The sequence below is a fragment of the Chiloscyllium plagiosum genome, unplaced genomic scaffold, assembly GCF_037043375.1.
Source record: "Chiloscyllium plagiosum isolate Xiang-an unplaced genomic scaffold, Cpla_swu_hap1 HiC_scaffold_4, whole genome shotgun sequence".
NCBI lineage: Eukaryota > Metazoa > Chordata > Chondrichthyes > Orectolobiformes > Hemiscylliidae > Chiloscyllium > Chiloscyllium plagiosum.
This window is the reverse complement of record NW_028270142.1, coordinates 111,189,202-111,207,505: the sequence shown is the minus strand read 5'-3', so window position 1 is coordinate 111,207,505 and position 18,304 is coordinate 111,189,202. Positions and strand designations below refer to the sequence as shown.

The 18,304-nt window shown below is 41.3% G+C and overlaps 1 protein-coding gene across 2 annotated transcripts in view; it reads right to left on the bottom strand.

Annotated features, from left to right (window-relative positions):
- Window positions 1-18,304, bottom strand: part of LOC122548945 (unconventional myosin-Id-like) — a 143,702-nt gene that overhangs the window by 50,553 nt on the left and 74,845 nt on the right. For both annotated transcript variants that reach the window (XM_043687950.2, XM_043687951.2), the window contains exons 14-16: window positions 17,323-17,455; window positions 14,011-14,177; window positions 10,617-10,824 (exon numbers count right to left, since the gene is read on the bottom strand). In XM_043687950.2, the coding sequence (XP_043543885.1) occupies window positions 10,617-10,824; window positions 14,011-14,177; window positions 17,323-17,455 (508 nt within the window). The remainder of the gene's footprint in view (window positions 1-10,616; window positions 10,825-14,010; window positions 14,178-17,322; window positions 17,456-18,304) is intronic.

The following is an 18,304-nucleotide window of genomic DNA, read 5'->3' as shown; positions in this document are numbered from 1 at the left end:
AGGATTCCCTCCAGGTTTATTGAGGGAAACAAAGAGAAGATCATTGAGTGTCTATTGTTAATATTTTATCGTGAACTCGCCAAGAAAGAAATTCAAGCAAACTCATGTTGGGTGCCAGAGGGGCTCCTCTTTCAACTGACACCCAGGGTCTGATTGAGAGCCCTGACAAAGGGAAGGATGGTGGCATCCTGAGACTTTGAGATCCAAGATCTCACCTTGCTGCTGATTCCTTCTCTTAGCACACGTAAGCCTTAAATTCTCTCTGTGGTACCTAGATTTCTAACGTCACCACCTTTGACCTGGGATCCAACTATTCCCTTCAACTTTGGGTCGGTGCAGTACTGACAGCAGCTACCACCTTGGCAGCAACATTGCCATCCATTGGAGCTTCTGGCCTGTTTGGCCAGTGAGTGGGACTTCTGCTTCCAACCTCTTCCTCTCCGGGATGTCCAAGGGCTGTTTGGGGGCTATCAAGTGCCTGGCTTGTATACAGCACATGGAGCCTTCCCAGTAATAAGTGATGTGGGGCCCTCACCACTCTTCAGCCAGCAACAAATACCCATTGCCTCATGAAAATTTATTCTTAGCTTGGGCATGTGTAATAGAGCGCACAATGGAACTGTATGTCCAGTTCACATTGTACTTACCCTGAGAATATTCAGGATATTGTTCAGGATATTACATTGAGTTTAATCTATTATTGTTTCCATTGAGTTTAGCAGAAATAAAAATCAATAGACTGATGTAAAAAAGGCTGCTAACTTACCCTCAAACAAAATCATGATCTATGTGGCATCGGTAGACATAAACCCTATATGACTAACATGTGTTGTGAGAAGTAGCTCTGATGGTTTTAATGATTTTTGCTGTGGTTATTTTAACCTGGCTAACCCTGTGCTAAATAAAGTGAACCAAGAGACAGTCCAAGCATTTACAATATTTTGTATTCAGTATACATATTGTACACTATTGATCGGAGGATAAAATTGAGAAAAGGAGACTGCTGAAGCTGCTTGATGAATCCTTTGTGGGATTCATGCTCAAGCTTCAACTGCTTGATTAAGAACATTTCCATGAATAATTAATCAAAAATTAATAAATTACTGTCAGCAGCTGCATCTGAAGCATCCAGGTTTTAAACCATCACCATTGCCTCTCTATTGCTGAAACTCAGTTGCTCTGTGTTCTATTTTTAACTTGTAGGTTGACCCCGTTATGTTATGTTCCGGTCTGTACCATTTTATCATGATTGTTAATCTAGCTACATTTAAGCATACAGAGGAAATAAAATCCCTCCGGTGTCTGGAGGTGCAAGGGGAACAAAATTAAAACACAATGGGCCCTCAAACAGTAAGGGGGAGATAAGGATCAAATGTGTAATTACATTTCAGAGAAGTGTAAGAATAATAAGCAGTAATGTTAGAGGATTTTAAATACCCAAAGTATTAACTGGGATAGTCTTAATGTGCAAGGTAGGGAGGGAGCAAGTGTGCAGAAAGCCCAAAAATGGAGGAGGAAATTCCGAACCCAATATTCAGAAATCAGCCGAGGCAGGTGAAAGGTGTATCAATAGGGGTACATTTTAGAGACAGTAGGCATAGCCCAGCTAGGTAGAGAGAGCCAATGGCTTAGTGGCATTATTGTTGCACTGTTAATCCAGGGACCCAGGTAATGTTCTGTGGACTGGGTTCAAATCCCCTTCTGGAATTTGAATTCAATAAAAACCTGGAATTGTGGTCTAATGATGACTATGTTAGAAAAATCTATCTGGTTCACCAATTCCCCTTTAGGAGAAAGAAACTGCTATCCTTACCTGGCCTGGCTGACATGTGACTGCAGACTTACAGCAACATAGCTGACTCCTAACTGCCCTCTGAGCAATTCAGCATGGGCACGAAATGCTGGCCTAGCCAGTGATGCCCATGTCCAGGGAATGAATTTGTTTATAATTAGGATAGCTATGATAAAAGATAAGCATGGGCTGGATATAGAGGTTCTAAACTATGAGAAGGCTAATATTCCCAAGATAAGATACAATTTGACTGGGAGCAGCTTCTTCCAGCTAAAACTGTGTCAGAGCAATGGGATGCATTCAACAAAGAAACAGCAAGACTACAGGACAAATATGTTCCTGAAAAGAAAAAGGGTGAGACCAAGAAAGAAGAATTCTGACCCCAAGAAGTATAAAGGTTTGGTTTAATAAAATTTTTATGGCATGCACTGAGGGTATCATGGCAGATACACCAGAAAAGTAAAAAAGGATCAAGGAGGATTTAAGAAAGAAATTAGGAAACCCAAGAGAGTGCATGAGGAAGCATTAGCAAGTAGAATAAATGAAAAACCAAAAGGTTTTTAAAGAATATGTAAAAAGAAGAATAATTATGGAAAGCATAGGGCCCAGTAGGGTCCATAGAGGTAATCTGTATTTGGGCACAGAAGATGTGGTCATAGTCTTCCATGAATACTTTGAGTCGGTCATCAAAATAGAAAGGGATGGTGCAAATATAGACATCACAGTGAAGGACTGTGAAATACTAGAAAAAATGAACAGAGAGGCAGAGAAAGAGAGAGAGAGAGAGAGAGAGAGAGAAAATACTTACTTATGGAGTTAGCATCATTAAAAGTAAATAAAATAAATTCACAGGCCCAGATGAAATATCTTTGAAGCTGTTGAGGGAGACAAGGGGGGAGATATGAAGAGCCCTGGCTGTAATTTTCAAGTCCTCTCTGGCCACAGGTGAAGTGCCATAGGGCTGGACGACTGCTAACATTGACTCATTCTTAAAAAAGAGAAAGGGATAGGCTAGGGAATTACAGGCTAAAGGGTCTAATCTCGATGGTGGGGAAGTTGTTATAAAGGATTTTGGGGGACAGCATATCACTGCACTTGGAGAAACATCAATTAATAAGGGTAATCGGCATTGACTTGTCAAGGAAATGTTGAGTTTGACAAATTTAATCAAATTCTATGAGGAGGTAACCAAAAGTTTTAATGAAGGTAATGTATCTGATGTTATCTACATGGACTTTAGCAAGCTTTTGATATATAACTTTGGTAAATGGAATTCAACCCAGAAAAGTGTGAGGCAAGAGATTACACTATAAATGGTAGGAACTTGGAAAGTACTGAACATCTAACTTCATCCAGATCTAACTTCATCTCCACCACACCCCTAGTATTGGCAGATAGGTAAGATAGTTGAGAATACATGTTGGACACTTGCCTTTATTAGCTGAGTCAGGGAATACAAGAGCAGGGTGACTATGCTAGAACTGTATAAAACACTGGTTTCATCATAAGTGATGCACAGCATACAGTTCTGGTCACAACATTAAAGGAAAGGCATGATCGCACTAAAGAGGTTGCAGAAGTTTCATGGGATGCAATGTGGGTTGAAGGGCCCCTGGGAGCAGCAAATTTGATAGGTGACCTGATAGAGGTCTATGTGATGAGGGATATAGAGTGGATAGGAAGGCACTTTCCCCTTTGTGGAGGGAGGGATCAATAACAGAAGGTATGGATTAAGATAAGAGGTAGAAGGCTAAGAGGGGAGTTGAGAGTTGAGGGAAAATAATTTTGTACAGAGTGTATCTGCAGACTGAAACTCATTGCCTGAAAGGCTATTTGAGCCAGAAACTCTCAAAGCTTTTAATCAGTATTTAGATATTTACTTGCATTGTCATAGCCTCCAGTGGCATGGGGCTGGTGTCATTAGATCATTGTTGACCAGCATGGACAAAATGGACTGAATGATTTCTTTCTGTGCTGTAAACATCTAGGAGTTCATGAAGCAGTCAACGTACCTTTAATTAGGCCTATTCTACATACCCTTTGCTGCTGCAATGACTTCTGAATGCCCTACACTCCAACAATAGCTATTATATTGATAAACACCCTTCAGTGTAATAAAACTTCATAAGGTCTTCATGGAAAGGGTGGCATGGTGGCTCAGTGGTTAGCACTGCTGCCTTAGAGCGCCAGGGACCTGGGTTCAATTCCAGCCTTGGGCGACTGAGTGGAGTTTGCATGTTCTCCTTCTGTGTGTGTGGGTTTCGTCTGGGTGCTCTGGTTTCCTCCCACAGTCCAATGTTGTGCATGTAAGGGGAATTGGCCAAGCTAAATTGCACATAATGTTCAGGGAGCGTAGGTTAGGTGTATTATTCAGGGGGAATGTTGAGTAATAGGGTCGGGGAATGAGTCTGGGTGGGATGCTCTTCGGACGGTCGGTGTGGACTTGTTGGGTCTGTTTCCACTCTGTAGAGTTTCTATGATGAGGAAAGATTGGAAAACAAAGTTTGACGGTGAGACACATGACTAAAAGTTAGATAAAGTAAGTAGGTTAATAGCTGTAAATTACACAAGTAGGAAGCTGCGCAGTTTCACATTAGCGGTTGCATTGTTGAGTCTGGTTTGACAGAGCTTGATTTAAAATGTTCAGAATATGCCTGTTCAAGAACTAATTTTAGATAATTGCCAGAAGGGGACATGAAGTATTGTTAATTTCCAATATGATGACAGGCTTAAAAAGCTCACATACAACACTATAGGAAATCTGAGATAGGACAAAGTAGGATTTCGGTATCTATAAATGTACATTTAGGTAATTTTAGCTTTGCCTGTTGGTCTGTATTTATGTGTTATTTTCTGCGAATGTATATAAATATGGGTTTTTTTTATTTGTATATCTGCATAGCTGCCTGTCTATATATGTATTTGGGTTCTTGTGTAGCTGTGTATCTGGGTGCTTGCATGTCTCTACCTTTCTGTGTGCTATTCAGGTTATTCTGCCTCTGTTTCTTTGCTCCAGTTTCTAAAAGCGGAAAAATCTAATAATTTCAAATCCTCCCCCTAGGGCCAGATAAATGGCATCACTATAAAAGAACCGGACATTTATCAAGCTTGGCAGTAAGAGGCCAAGGTCCTGAAAGTAGGCCAGACATCTTTATGTGATCTATAGAGTGCTGAGAATGAGGAAGAGGTGTGTGGACCTGGACTCCCCCTCTCCATTAATCACTGTTGGAGGCAGCATCTATAAAACTAAATGATTCTTTGGAAAGGTTGTGATCAAATCTGAGCAATTTTAAGGAGTGTGTTGTAAATGTTAGAGTATTGAAATGGTGATGGGTGATGCTGTACCTGCAGACAATGTATTTTTCAGGCATAAAACTGGGTCAACATTTTAAAGGGGAAATATATTCAACTTAATTAAATGTTCATTTACCTTTAGCAGCATTGAGACTGAGTGTGCAGTACTGGGAGGAAGACAGAGTTCAAAGTCCTTTTTGTTGTTTGTAGTTAGTTAAAAATTGAGAGAGAGAGAAAGAGAGGGAGAGAGAAAAATCTGCTTTGTGAATAGAGGGTGAGGCTGAGTAATTGGTTCTTAGTTTATTGTTTGTAGTTGATAAGGTTCATACAGGCAGGAGAACTTGGTCCTATGGAATCCTCCTCCTGCAAAATGTGGGAAGTCGGGATACTTCCAGTCTCCATGGTGACCACATGTTCAGCTGCACCTCCTGATTGACCTACAGAGCATCCATGAGGCTGAGGACATCATGGATAGCATAGTTAGTGAGCTGGTAACACAAGTTAGGGCTACAAAGACATAAAGACATTGGATGATCACCAGGGAAACTAGTAAGTGCGGGCCGGTAGTGCAGGAGTCCCCTATGGCCATATCCTTCTCAAACAGATAGACCAAGTTGGATACTGTTGGGACAAAGGCCTCTCAGGGGCCAGCAGCAACAGTTAGGTTTGTGGCACAAGGAAAGAATAGATAAAGAGTTGAGCTGGAAAAAGCACAGCAGGTCAAGCAGCATCAGAGAAGGAGGGGAGTTAACGTTTCAGGTCAGAACCTTTCATCAGGTCTGGGGGAGGGGAAAGGGCTGTGATATGGTGTGGGGGGGATGTTGCTGGGGGAAAGGTGGCTGGGATGGTGATAGGTGGATGCAAGTAGGAGGTGGCTGTGATTGGTCAGTGGAAGAGTGGAGTAGATAGGTGGGAAGGAAGATGGACAAGTTGGGTCAGGTTAACAGGGGTGGGGTGGAGAGGGAGGGCTGGGCCTGGGATGAGATTGAGATGGGGATATTTGGAAGCTGGTGAGTTCTAAAAGCTGTATGGTTGTAAGCTTCCGAGGTAGAAGATGAAGTGTTCTCCCTCCAGTTTGCGTGTGGCCTTGTGTTGACATTTCATTGGGGGAGGAGGAGTTGAAATGGATGATGACTGGAAGGTGTGGTTGATTGTAGCATACAGACCATAAATGTTTTCTGAACCGCTCCATGAGTTTGCGCTTGGTCTCTCCAAAGCAGAGGAGACCACATCGGGAGCAACAAATACAATAAATCAGGTTAGAGGAAATGCACATGAATCTCTGCTGGACTTCGAATGATTCTTTGGGGCCTTGGATGCAGGTGAGGGGGGAGGTGTTGGAGCAGGTTTTGCACCTCCTGCAGCCGCAGGGAAAATTTCCAAGTGTTGAGGAGGGGGTTGTTGGGGAGTGTGGACCTAACGAGGAAGTCGGGGAGTGAACAGTCTCTGCAAAAAGTGGTTGGGAGTCGGGAGGGAAATATCATTTTGGTAGGGGGGGTCAGGCTGCAGGTGGCAGAAATGGCGGAGCTTGATGTGTTGGACATGGAGATTAGTGGGGTTGAATGTGAGGACCAGGAGGACTCTGCCCCTGTCGTGGTTGAGGGAGGTAGTTTGTTTGAGGGCAGAGGTGCGGGAAATGGAGGAGATGCGGTTGATAAAGGAGCTAAAACACCAGGGTAAGAAAAAGACTGGATGATCTTTAGTGATAGGGGACTCAATTGGAAGGGAAACTGACTGGCAGTTCTGTGGCAGCAACTCTTGAATGATATGTTCCCTCCCTGGTGCCAGACTCAGGGATGTCTCAGAGTGGCTATAGGGCATTCCGAAGTGGCAGGGTAAACAGCTCACAATCATTATACATGTTGGTACTAATGACTTAGGTAAAACAAGAAGTAAGGTTCTGCAGCAGGAAATTAGAAAGTTAGGTTATAGATTAAAGAGGGAGACTACTTAGATTGTAATCTCGAGATCACTACCAGTGTCATGCGCTACTGAGTATAGGAGTAGAAAGGTGGGTCTGATCAATGTGCAGCTAAAGGGATGGTGTAAATGGGGAGTGGCTTTAAATGACTTTACATTTTTGGATCATTGGGGTAGTTTCTGGGGAGGCTGGGACCTATATAAGATGGACAGGTTGTACCTGAAACAGAATGGGTCCAATATCCTTAGTGTGAGGTTTGCTTGTTCTGCTGGAGAGGTTTCAAACTGAATTGAACCAGGGGAGGGATCAGAAGTTTGCAAGGTCCAATCAGGTATAAAAGGAATGCAAGAACAGTCTAATATGCGAAGAAGACATAGACAGGATGAGGCACATGTGAGGTCTAGAAAGCTAAATTGTGTCTATTTTAATGCAGGAATGCTTGACTGGTAAGGTAGATGAACTTAGAGAATTGATCATCATAGGGGGATTATGACATTGTTGAATTCATTCAGACATGGTTGAAAGAAGGATAGGACTGGCAGCTCAACTTTCCAGAGTATGGAAGTTTCAGGCACAATGAAATAAGAGAGTTGGGGGCATTGCGTTGTTGACAAAGGAATCCATCACTGCAGTAATGAGGGAAGACATCCTAGATTTCAAATGAGGCCATCTGGGTAGAGCTTACAAATAAACAAAGGGCATTACCTTGCTGGGATTATATTACAGGGCTCCCAAAAGGCAGTCGTGATCCTGAGGGGCCGAATGGCCTATTCCTGTTCCTGTTTCTTATGGTCTAAGCAAAATGAACCACATTATGACAGCTCAACTCACATAGTATCTTTATAGGCAACAAATAAAAATAAATTAGTTTGATGTCACAACTTTCATACCCTCCAGACATTCAAAATGTTTTGAATTTGAGTCACTGTTACAATTTAGGAAATTCCGCATTTAATTTGCATGCAGCAAACTCCCAGAAACAACATTGAGGCAATCTACATTGATGATGCTGCCAGGCCAGCAGCAAATGTAGGACTGGAGAGGGCCTCAGTGTAATATCTCATCTGAGATATGGCACAGCGACAATAGAGCAGAGTGTATTTGAATGTTTGTAAAACAATTATGGGTTTTGAAAAGGTGAATGTAAAGTCAGTTGCTTTGTTTGGAGTGGCACGGTGGCTCAGTGGTTAGCACTGCTACCTCACAGTACCAGGGCCCCAGTTCAATTCCGGCCTCAGGTGACTATCTGTGTGGAGTTTACACATTCTCCCTGTGTCTATGTGGGTTTCCTCCGACAAGCACAAAGATGTGCAGGCCAGGTGAATTTGCCATGATAAATTGTCCATTGTCAGAGGGGGATAAGTTACTCTTCAGAGGGTTGGTGTGGACTGGTTGGGTCGAAGGGCCTGTTTCACGCTGTAGGGAATCCAATCTAATTATCATTATAACAGTGATGAGAAGCTCATATGTTGTTACCATGTTTCATGCCCAGGTCTTATATGACAATAAGTGGTTTATTACATCTTAGTAACTACATACAGTTTAAACTAATTCTTAGGCATATTAACCAATACTAATAAGAGATAGAGAAGACAAATATGCCTCCATTAGGGCAGCACAGTGGCTCAGTGTTAGCACTGCTAACTTACAGTGCCAGGAACCTAGGTTCAATTCTAGCCACGTGCAACTGCCTGTGTGGAGTTTGCACGTTCTCCCTGTGTCTGCGTGCGTTTGCAGAGGTGTGCAGCTAGGTGAATTTGTTGTGGGGAATGCAGGGTTACAAGGATTGGGAAGGGGGGGTGTGTCTAGGTGGGATGCTTTTCAGAGTGTTGCTAGGTTAAATGGCCTGCTTCCACGCTGCAGGGATTCTCTGATCAGAAAACTGTGCCAGAGTTCATCTGGGCTGTGCTCAATCTCCTTACACTGCCCCATGCTACACGAACTGATGATAGACATCAGAATCAGCTGAGCTTCAGCCTAGGTTAACCCTTTCATTTCTGTTGTCTTACATAGAGTCATAAAGAATAGTCACACAGACATTATCCATCTATAACTGTCACTAAAAGATAGAAAGAAAAAATTCTATACTCAGAAGCATTTAGGATTATTTCATGTCCAGTCACAGTCTTATTCATTTAACTGCCTTCTCCTAGCACTAACAGCTGTTGTAAATGACATCATAATCTTACCGCCCCATTAACACCAGCCAGGCAGCTGGTTCCATTTTGAAAAGGATTTACCAGCAGATACCCACAGCCCTTTGTTTCCAGAGGTAAGCCCTGTTTAATACAGGAGTTAGTGCCCTATGACATAATTTGGGACTTGATTAGCTTCTCAGATTGCATCTAGCTGGAGCCGGGGAATTATACATTCCGACCAGTTTCACTGATGATGGAACTGAAGAGGCTATTAAAGTGAATGACGAGTTATTTTTGTGGACTTGGCAGCTACATGCAGTGCTGGACAGATGCTGCCTCAGGATAATGCTCCTCCATAATTCCAGTAATCCACTCTTCCCTCGCTGTATGTCAATTTAGTTCACTGGCAGCCATCCTGGTCTAACTTGTGGTTATAATCTGGTGAGATAATTACTTGGCACCTTTCAGCTCACCTATCAAATTTTAACTTGTTGGCCAAATGCCATTTTTGACCTTAGACCTCCCCTCAGATGTCAAAATGAACCAGAGAGAGACAGAGACCAATGCATCTCTTAATAGAAACTTGAATGGATGTTTAAAACTGATATAGGCTCAGAGGGTTATTGAAACACAAACAGAAATTGCTGGAAAATCTCAGTAGGCCTGGCAGCATAGATGGAGAGAGATCAGAGTTAACATGTCTGAACTTTTTGCAGAATGGTCACTGGATCCAAAATGTTAAGTCTGACTTCTCTCCACAGAGTTTAGATTAGAGTGGTGCTGGAAAAGCACAGCAGGTCAGGCAGTATCCAAGGAGCAGGAAAATTAACGTTTTGGGCAAAAGCCCTTCATCAGGAATGGAGGCAGCAAGCATCCAGGGTGGAGAGATAAGGTTGGGGAGGGTGGGGGGTGCTGCGGAGAAGGTAGCAAAGAGTACAATAGGTGAAGAGTTTCAGGGCAGAGGAGGTGACCTGGGGTTGCAGTGAGAGAGAGACACACACTGAGATTCTTGTGGAGAGAGGAGGAGAACTTCTTCACGGTAGGCATCCTTGCAGGAGGATTAGCAGTAAGGTTAAAATCAACTAGGCAAAAGTGAGGACTGCAGATGCTGGAAACCAGAGTTTAGATTAAAGTGGTGCTGGAAAAGCACAGCAGGTCAGGCAGCATCTGAGGAGCAGGAAAATCAATGTTTCGGGCAAAAACCCTTCATCAGCCCTTTCTCTCCACAGTTGCTGCCAGACATTTGGAGATTTTCCAGCAATTTTTGTTCTTGTTTCAGATTTCCAGCATCTTCATTTCATTTGGTTTCTTTATCCAGAAAATTATTGTTGATAGATGGCGAATCAACTTTAGTTTTGAAATTGCTCTGGTGATCTGGCATAGATAAGGTGGACCAAATGGTCTCCCCAAGTTGTAAAGGTCTATAGCTGATGGGTTAATAAATTGCTTGAATCCAACCTCATACTTTTACCTTCTGCAGAAACAGCACAATGAAAGGAATTGTTTCTGCTCGTGCTGATTCCAGTCCAAACAGCGTTTGTGGTGTACGAATGAATAGCTTTGTCTTTCCATAAGCAACATCTTGCTGGAAGTCATGTTGGTCTATGATCATACGGGTGGCTTCCAGGTCTGTTGACATCAGGTGATTGGGCCAAGTGTACTCACAAATCATCTTATACCTGACGTACATGTTTAAAATTGTACAGAAATATTAAAGCATGTTCAAGTAACAAATATACCTTCAAGTACGTACACACACATACACACACACACACATACACACACACACATTTATAGCAGGGGTACTTCCACTACCGGGGCACAAATTTAATTTAAATCAAGTCAGAGAAAGGTTAGAGAGAATTTGGGGAGACTGTTTATTTACCCAGAGTTTGCGAGGTGGGAATGCATTTAAAATCTTACTTTGAAACCAGCATCACATTTGAAAATTGTTTAGCTATGCGTTTACAATGTCACAAGTTACAAGGATTTGGATATGGAGCTTGAAAGTGGGATAAGGTTGGATAACTCTCTCACACAAAGCATGGACAAATGGGCTAAAAGATGTCCTTTTGTCCATACTTTTCTATGATGCTGTGATGTGCTGGTCATGAAAGCTTACAGTCCTTCTGTGGATCTGATTAATGATAGACTATGCAACTTTATTCACTAACAAAACATGGTGTATGTAGCTTTATCATTCCTGATCCTCTTTCAGCTTTAGGTAAGTTAACAGGAATGTCAATGGATATTATCTATGTAGTCCTCAACAGCACATTGAAGAAGGTTCCACATGAGAGTTTGTTCGCACAAATAACAGCACACAGAATTGGAGTTAACCTCATTATATGGGCTGATAATTTGTTAGGAGGCTGCATAGAATGGAGATAAATTGTATGTTTAGTGATGGGCCATGATGAATATGTCTGTGTCTGTGTTGGAGCCCCATATTTTCCTTATATAAATTCTAACAATTTGGAGCATGTACAGAGTTACACACCAAAGTCTGCAGATGACATAAACGTAGGAGGCAAAGTAATTTCAGAGGACAGTATCACAATGTCACAAAGGAACAGGAACAGATTAAGTGAGTGGACAAAAATGTGGCAGATGGAGTTCAAGGTAGAAAAGTGTGAGGCTCTGAGAAAGACAAATTGGGAGAGTAATAAAAACACAATGAGTTGTAAGAGTTGAACATTACTGGTAGCACCTGTGGAGAGAGAAATAGAGTTAGCATGTCAGGTCAAGGACCATTCTTCAGAACTGAAGGCGCATACAAATATCTTCTTTGTAGGATCAAGGGTGAATTGCTTTCACTCCAGTTCAATAGGTTCTGAAATGGCTGTGAAGTCTAATGCATAATCTGCAGATTGCAGCGTTTGGGGAAGGTGGCTGCATTTGACTGCTGGTTGTTGTTTGTCAGCTGTCTGCTGAACCATAATGTAAAGATTGAATCTTTATTTGAACAAGTAAAATTCTGACAGAAGTCAAAGAATGCCAATCCATTATTATGAATTTGCTTTCCATTTTTACTGTTTTCCTCTGCTCTTTTGAAACATCAGAAAAATCCAGTGCTTTTTCCCATTTTTTATTTTTGGTGCTAGCTTTAAAATGATCCTTCTCTTTTATTTGTTGTTGTAGCTTTAAAATAGCAGGCTTGTAGTAGTATTTTTCTTTCTATATGTGGCATGCACAACATAAAAGGAATGGTGAGATCATACAGGATTCTTTTTATTTTCAGCCATTTCAGAAAAATAACTTTGTTAAAATTTACTCATGGAATGTGGGCAATGCTGGCTGTCCCTGTTCTTCTGGATGGAAGTGATAATGAGTTTGAAAAATGGTTTATAGAGAGCCTTGTGGAATTTCTGCAGTGGATCTTCCATATGCTACATAATGCAGCTACTGAGTGTTGATGGTGGAGAGAGGAAGTGGTTGTGGATAAGGTGCCAGTCAAGTAGACTGCTTTATCCTGGATAGTATCAAGCTTCTTGAGTGTTATTGGAGCTAGATTCATCCAAGCAAGTTGAGAGTATTTGATCACACTCCTGATTTGTGCCTTGTAGGTTGTGGGTGGGATATGGGGAAACAGGAGGTGGGTTACTTGCTGCAGGATTCCTGACCTGCTCTTGTAACCACTGTATTTATATAGCCGGTCTAGTTCTGGTCAATGGTAACTACAGGATGTTAATGGTGGGGAATTTGATGATGGTTATCCCACTGAACATCATGGGGTGATGGGCAAACTCTCTGGGATTATTGAGATTATATTTATACCTTGTGTTTCAAAATCTTTAAATTTGTGTTATATGTGAATAGTTTGTTTTATTCCCGTTTATCTTCATTTATATTATGCAACAGTTTTGATTGTTAAAACTAAATCTGCAATATTACATGCTTATGTTTCAGTGATAGATCACCTTATTATAACCCCAAAAAAAAAGCAAAACATGATCTATCAAGACTTAAGTCTGCGCTATGACTTGTACACTAGTAACATCAGCTGGGATCATAACACACTGTTTTAAAGACTCTGGTCAATCTGGTCTAGAGTCAATGTCATAATAAAACACATAAGATGTTTCTGTGCAATGTTGAGTGTGATTAATTAAATGGGATTGAAATTAGATAACATCGTTAAAGAAATTGGGCAGATGTGATGATGTCTGTTGATTACTGAGATAAGGAGAAATTTATTCATCCAGAGATTGATAAACCTGTGGAATTCTTTGCCACAGAAAGTGATCGAGACCAAAGCATTGAATATTTTCAAGGATTAGATATGTGGGAGAAAGAATACTGAGTTGGATGATCAGCCCCAATCATATTGAATGGTGGGGCAGGGTCAAAGGGCTGAATGGCCTACTCATGCTCCTGTTTCCTATGTTTTGATGTTCTATGCATCAGTTATGGCCATGAACAGGGCATTCACTGTTGCTATGGTGGCTGGATTAGGCAATGCATGAGTAACGTAAATCTCTGCAAATAAAAGCTTATAAAAGTACATAACTATTCCCAGCTACCATCAGTTCTGAAGAAGGATCACTGGACTCGATATATCATCTAGCATCATAGGCCGAAGATACATTTACCACTCTACTGGGGAATAAACACGAATGGAAAAAGAAACTGCATAGCCAGACTTATTCCCTTTAAATATGTTTTTGACTACCAATAGCTTTCAGGGTTATGGGGATGGGTTGGATAAAAGGGAATGAAATGCTCGATCAGCTATGATCATACTGAATGGTGGGGCAGGCTCGAGGAAGCGGAATAGTCTACTCCTGTTCCTCTGTTCCTAAATGAATGCTCAGCTTTCCACTCCTAAGCCTGTAAACATCAGGAATACGCAGAAATAGATTTACCTCAGCAGGAAACGCTCATATGGTTGCCGATAAGCGAATCCAGCTCGCCGCACTCGTACATTTTCCAACAGTCCCAAATATTCCACCTGGTGTCTACAGCGTTCATAGTCAAAGATTAAGGGAGATTTCTGTTCATTTGGCTTAATGCATCGTACGTAGTAGGGTTCCTGCAATGCGGCAAAAGGGTGTACAAGACTGTTAGAATATATGAACATTTCAAGGTGGTTGTTTACATGTGAGGACTGTACATAATTCAAATTCATCATTAGAATGATCCAAACATCTTCCCATTCACTCCCTTAGTACAGAACCTTGGTAGATCAAGAGTTCGAGCATATTCACTCCACTATACAGAATGAAATGGATAGAACTGCTTCCTATTCACTCACATTGTCTAGAGTTGTAATATGTCAAGGGCATTCCCAGTTAATCACTCTGCATAGAGTCGACATGACCATTTGCCATCCTTCTGACTTTATTGTATGCAATTCCAATGGATCAAAGTGTTTCCCACACATCCTCATTCTATAAAATTCAAAAAGTCAAACTGTTTCCTATTTTAGGCTCCTAGTTGGCTATAACAAAATATCACTCAATGTCCCGACCAAGTGACATGGAAAGTAAAGAATCTGTCAAAATGTAATGTTGCTTTTCTTTGTTCCACTAAGAGTGTTAAAGTTGAAAAGACTGAGAAGCCCCATGTTTTCATGTATTCCTGATTTCCTTGTAGGAATAAACGTTTCCTCATCTCACTTGCTGTAAAATGACGCACACTGAATCTTATCTTTTAAAATAAATTTTGTTGACCTTTGCCCTTGAATGAAAATAAAACATAAATGAGTACCGAACAAGAGAAACCCATTTGATCATCAGCCAGGATATCTAAAGTCCTTACAAATCTGGTCTTAGCCTGCACTGCACCTGGCAATTTTATTTCCTCCCACAATACTGTTTCAACCACCATAATCATGTAGAGAGAAAGTGAGGGCTGCAGATGCTGGAGATCAGAGCTGAAAATGTGTCGCTGGAAAAGCGCAGCAGGTCAGGCAGCATCCAAGGAACAGGAGAATCGACATTTTGGGCATAAGCCCTTCTTCAGGAAGGCACCATAATCATGTACCCTACCCTACCTATTTAATTTTCTCCCACACACCTTCTACACTCTCACTTTCTGCATGATATTCCCATGTAACAACGCTGCAAACTAGTCAAATGTGCTTAGATTAGCCCTGACCTTGGATTATGTCTCAACTGGCAGCAGCAGGGGAAGGGGACAACTGTCCTGCATTCTACTCCCTTGGAAACAAGACTAATTAATTGTGATGGCAGAGAACAATGACAACAGTCCCTTGGATATGTTAGAACATATAAAACAGAGAGGCTGTCATAGAGGTCAAAGCTGCAGGCCAGAGCCTGAATCAGTTTTCCAGAGGCCAATTTAATCTAGTTTAGTTAGAACAGAGAAGATTGCAAGGTGATTTGGTGGAAGTGAAAAGTTGGAAGAAAGTCGATCGAAACATATTGCTTCTTGTGATTGTGGAGTCTAGAACAAAAAGATAAGATTAAATATGAGTTTTAATATAGAACAGCGTGTGTGAATATGATGTGAGTGAATGGGACTAGTGAATGAATTGTGTAGGAGTGAGACTGGCTTCTGAGTTGTGTGTGCCTGAATGAGGCATATGTATGGGACAAATGAATGAATATGAATGAGAAATGTAAACATGTTGTTAGTGTGATGTGTGCAGGTTGTGTATGTAAGTGAATGATTGGTATGTGACAAGACATATGATTGAACTGCATGCAGATGTGATCATGTGAGGGAGATTAGTGAATGAATTCAGTATCAATGAGACGCACCAATGAATTTTGTGTATGTCATTGAGCTTTGTCTGAATGTGTGCATGAATAAGTTATGTACTGGTGTACAGGCTGTGAATAAGACTTGAGGTTATGTGTGGCTGTGAATTAATGTATAATGTACCTGTGTAAGTTGTACATATATGTGTGAACAAGTTCTGCCTCTGTGGGAATGAGCTGTGTATTTATGTCAACATAATACAGAAGAACCTCAATGATCCGGCATTCAATTAACCGAACTTCAGATTATCTGAACAAGATTGCAAGGTCCTGATGCTTGACTAATGATGTTATTGGCATCGATTATCTAGCATTCAATTAACTGGAATGAAATACTCCCTGCCATGTCCTTTGGATAATTGAGGTTCCTCTGTAAATAGATTGAATACTTTCGATGTAAATTTCTATGTTTCTCTATTTCTATGATTTGAGTACTTGACACACGTGAATGAAGTTGTGTTTGAAGGAGACATGTGAATGAGTTGTTGTTTTTAATCTTTCATGTGATGAGGCACTGACAAGGCCAGCATTTATTAATCATCCATAACTTCCTTTGAAATGAATGTCTTGGATAGTTGTTTGTGAGGCAGTTAACAGCCAATCAAATTGTGTGGACTGGAATCACATATAGGCCAGACCAGACAAGGATGGAAGATTTCTTTTCCTGAAGGATATTAGTGAACTGGATGAGTTTTACGACAGATAGATGACGAGAGTTTGATGGTTCCATTCCAAAGACTTGTTTTCAATTCTAAATTTCTTATTAATCAGTTAAATGTCATGGTGGGATTTGAACCGATGTCCCAGGATATTATTAGTCCAGTTACACATCCACCATGCCACCAACTCTTCATATGAGTGTGTGAACTGCAAATGGACTACACTCACATGTGAATGAATAGTGATTCCCTTATATGCATGTGATTGGATTGTGTGTGGGTGGTAATGACTGCCAATGACCTGTCCCCTTATGAAGCACTCTTCAGGGGTCAACAACTTGCCAAGCTGTGCCCTAACCTGGAACCACAACATAGCGGTATTGAAGTGGGGGAGTATTACTGTTAATTCACAAAGTTCAAGTTGCTACAACAACATACAGTGAGGCTCCAATGATTTTTTTTCCAACACATAGCTGACCAGGAATCTTTTGCACTCTTAATTGCCATTGGCATGTATTGGAAGGACTCAACCTGTTTGTATGCATTATGAACACACCTTCCTTAGGTGTCAAGTCTTGGACTGAGATTCCAAACCAGAACTTCTAGCTCAGAGGTTGGGTCTCTATCCACTGTGCCACAAGAACACAACACAACCAGCATGGGAAAGAGGGAAGCAATGATGAAGATCAGACTAGGTGAACAATGATGAACATCAGAGAGGATTTGCAATGTACTGTCATTGTAATGTATGAACATGGCAGTTGGCTGTTTGACTCAGACAAACTCTATTTACCTTACATTCCAAGTTAACAATGAGTGCAATCATGGAACTCCTGAAGAGGGTCGCGGCAGTCAGAGGTCGTTTGGTGACCTCTGTAATACTCAGTTTCCCATCTGGCCACATGTCTTTCAACACAGGGTTAGAACTAAAAGCAGAAAAATGCATATGTCGGTTCATTAATTATGATAGATTTTAACCCATCAAGACCAGCTGTAAAGTCCAAGAAATGTGGAGTTGTTCTCTTTGCTTAATTCCAACATTGAATAAGATTCCTAGGACAGGAACAGCACTGATTAGATCCAAAGTACAGTTCCCGAAATGTTGAACCTTCAAAAAGTCACAAAATTAGTATAACACACATTAGATACGGACAGAAGATATCACCTTTCCAACTCCACTGCATTGATTGTGATGTATTTAGGTGACCCCGTCTCCCCATGTATCAGGAAATTTATATTTCTCATGCTGTGAATAAGCTTACTTCTAGAATTGAATTTGATCATTTTGGACTGATTGGAGTGTGATTATGTATTTTGAGTTGGAAATAGTGTCCATGCCGGGAATGGAGCATGCCAATACCTATTTTGTAGGTAGGTCTTTAGTGCAGGTGCTGGAATGGTATACTGGAAGTTTGTGAGTTCAGCTGATCACAATAACACTGATTTGTCATTTTCCCCTTGACCACCTTGTCCAACCTTAGCTCCTCAGGAAGCTATTTACCTACCTCAACCTAAGGATCAATGTCTGTAACATATACACTTCACTAAACAGGAGTGTTCCAAAATCTACCATTGATTGCATCCAACATAGGGGCTGGGTGATGGTAGCATTGCCAGTGTGTGTGAGAATGTTATGGGCATAAATATTTTGACATCAGGCTTTTCTCACATCTCTCATTTCACCTGCCCATGTTTTGTAAGGGAAGTGGCTCAGTAATTAAAGAGAGTTCAAAGTATTTCATTCTGGCTGCCAAGACAGAGTGGGCTTCTAACTA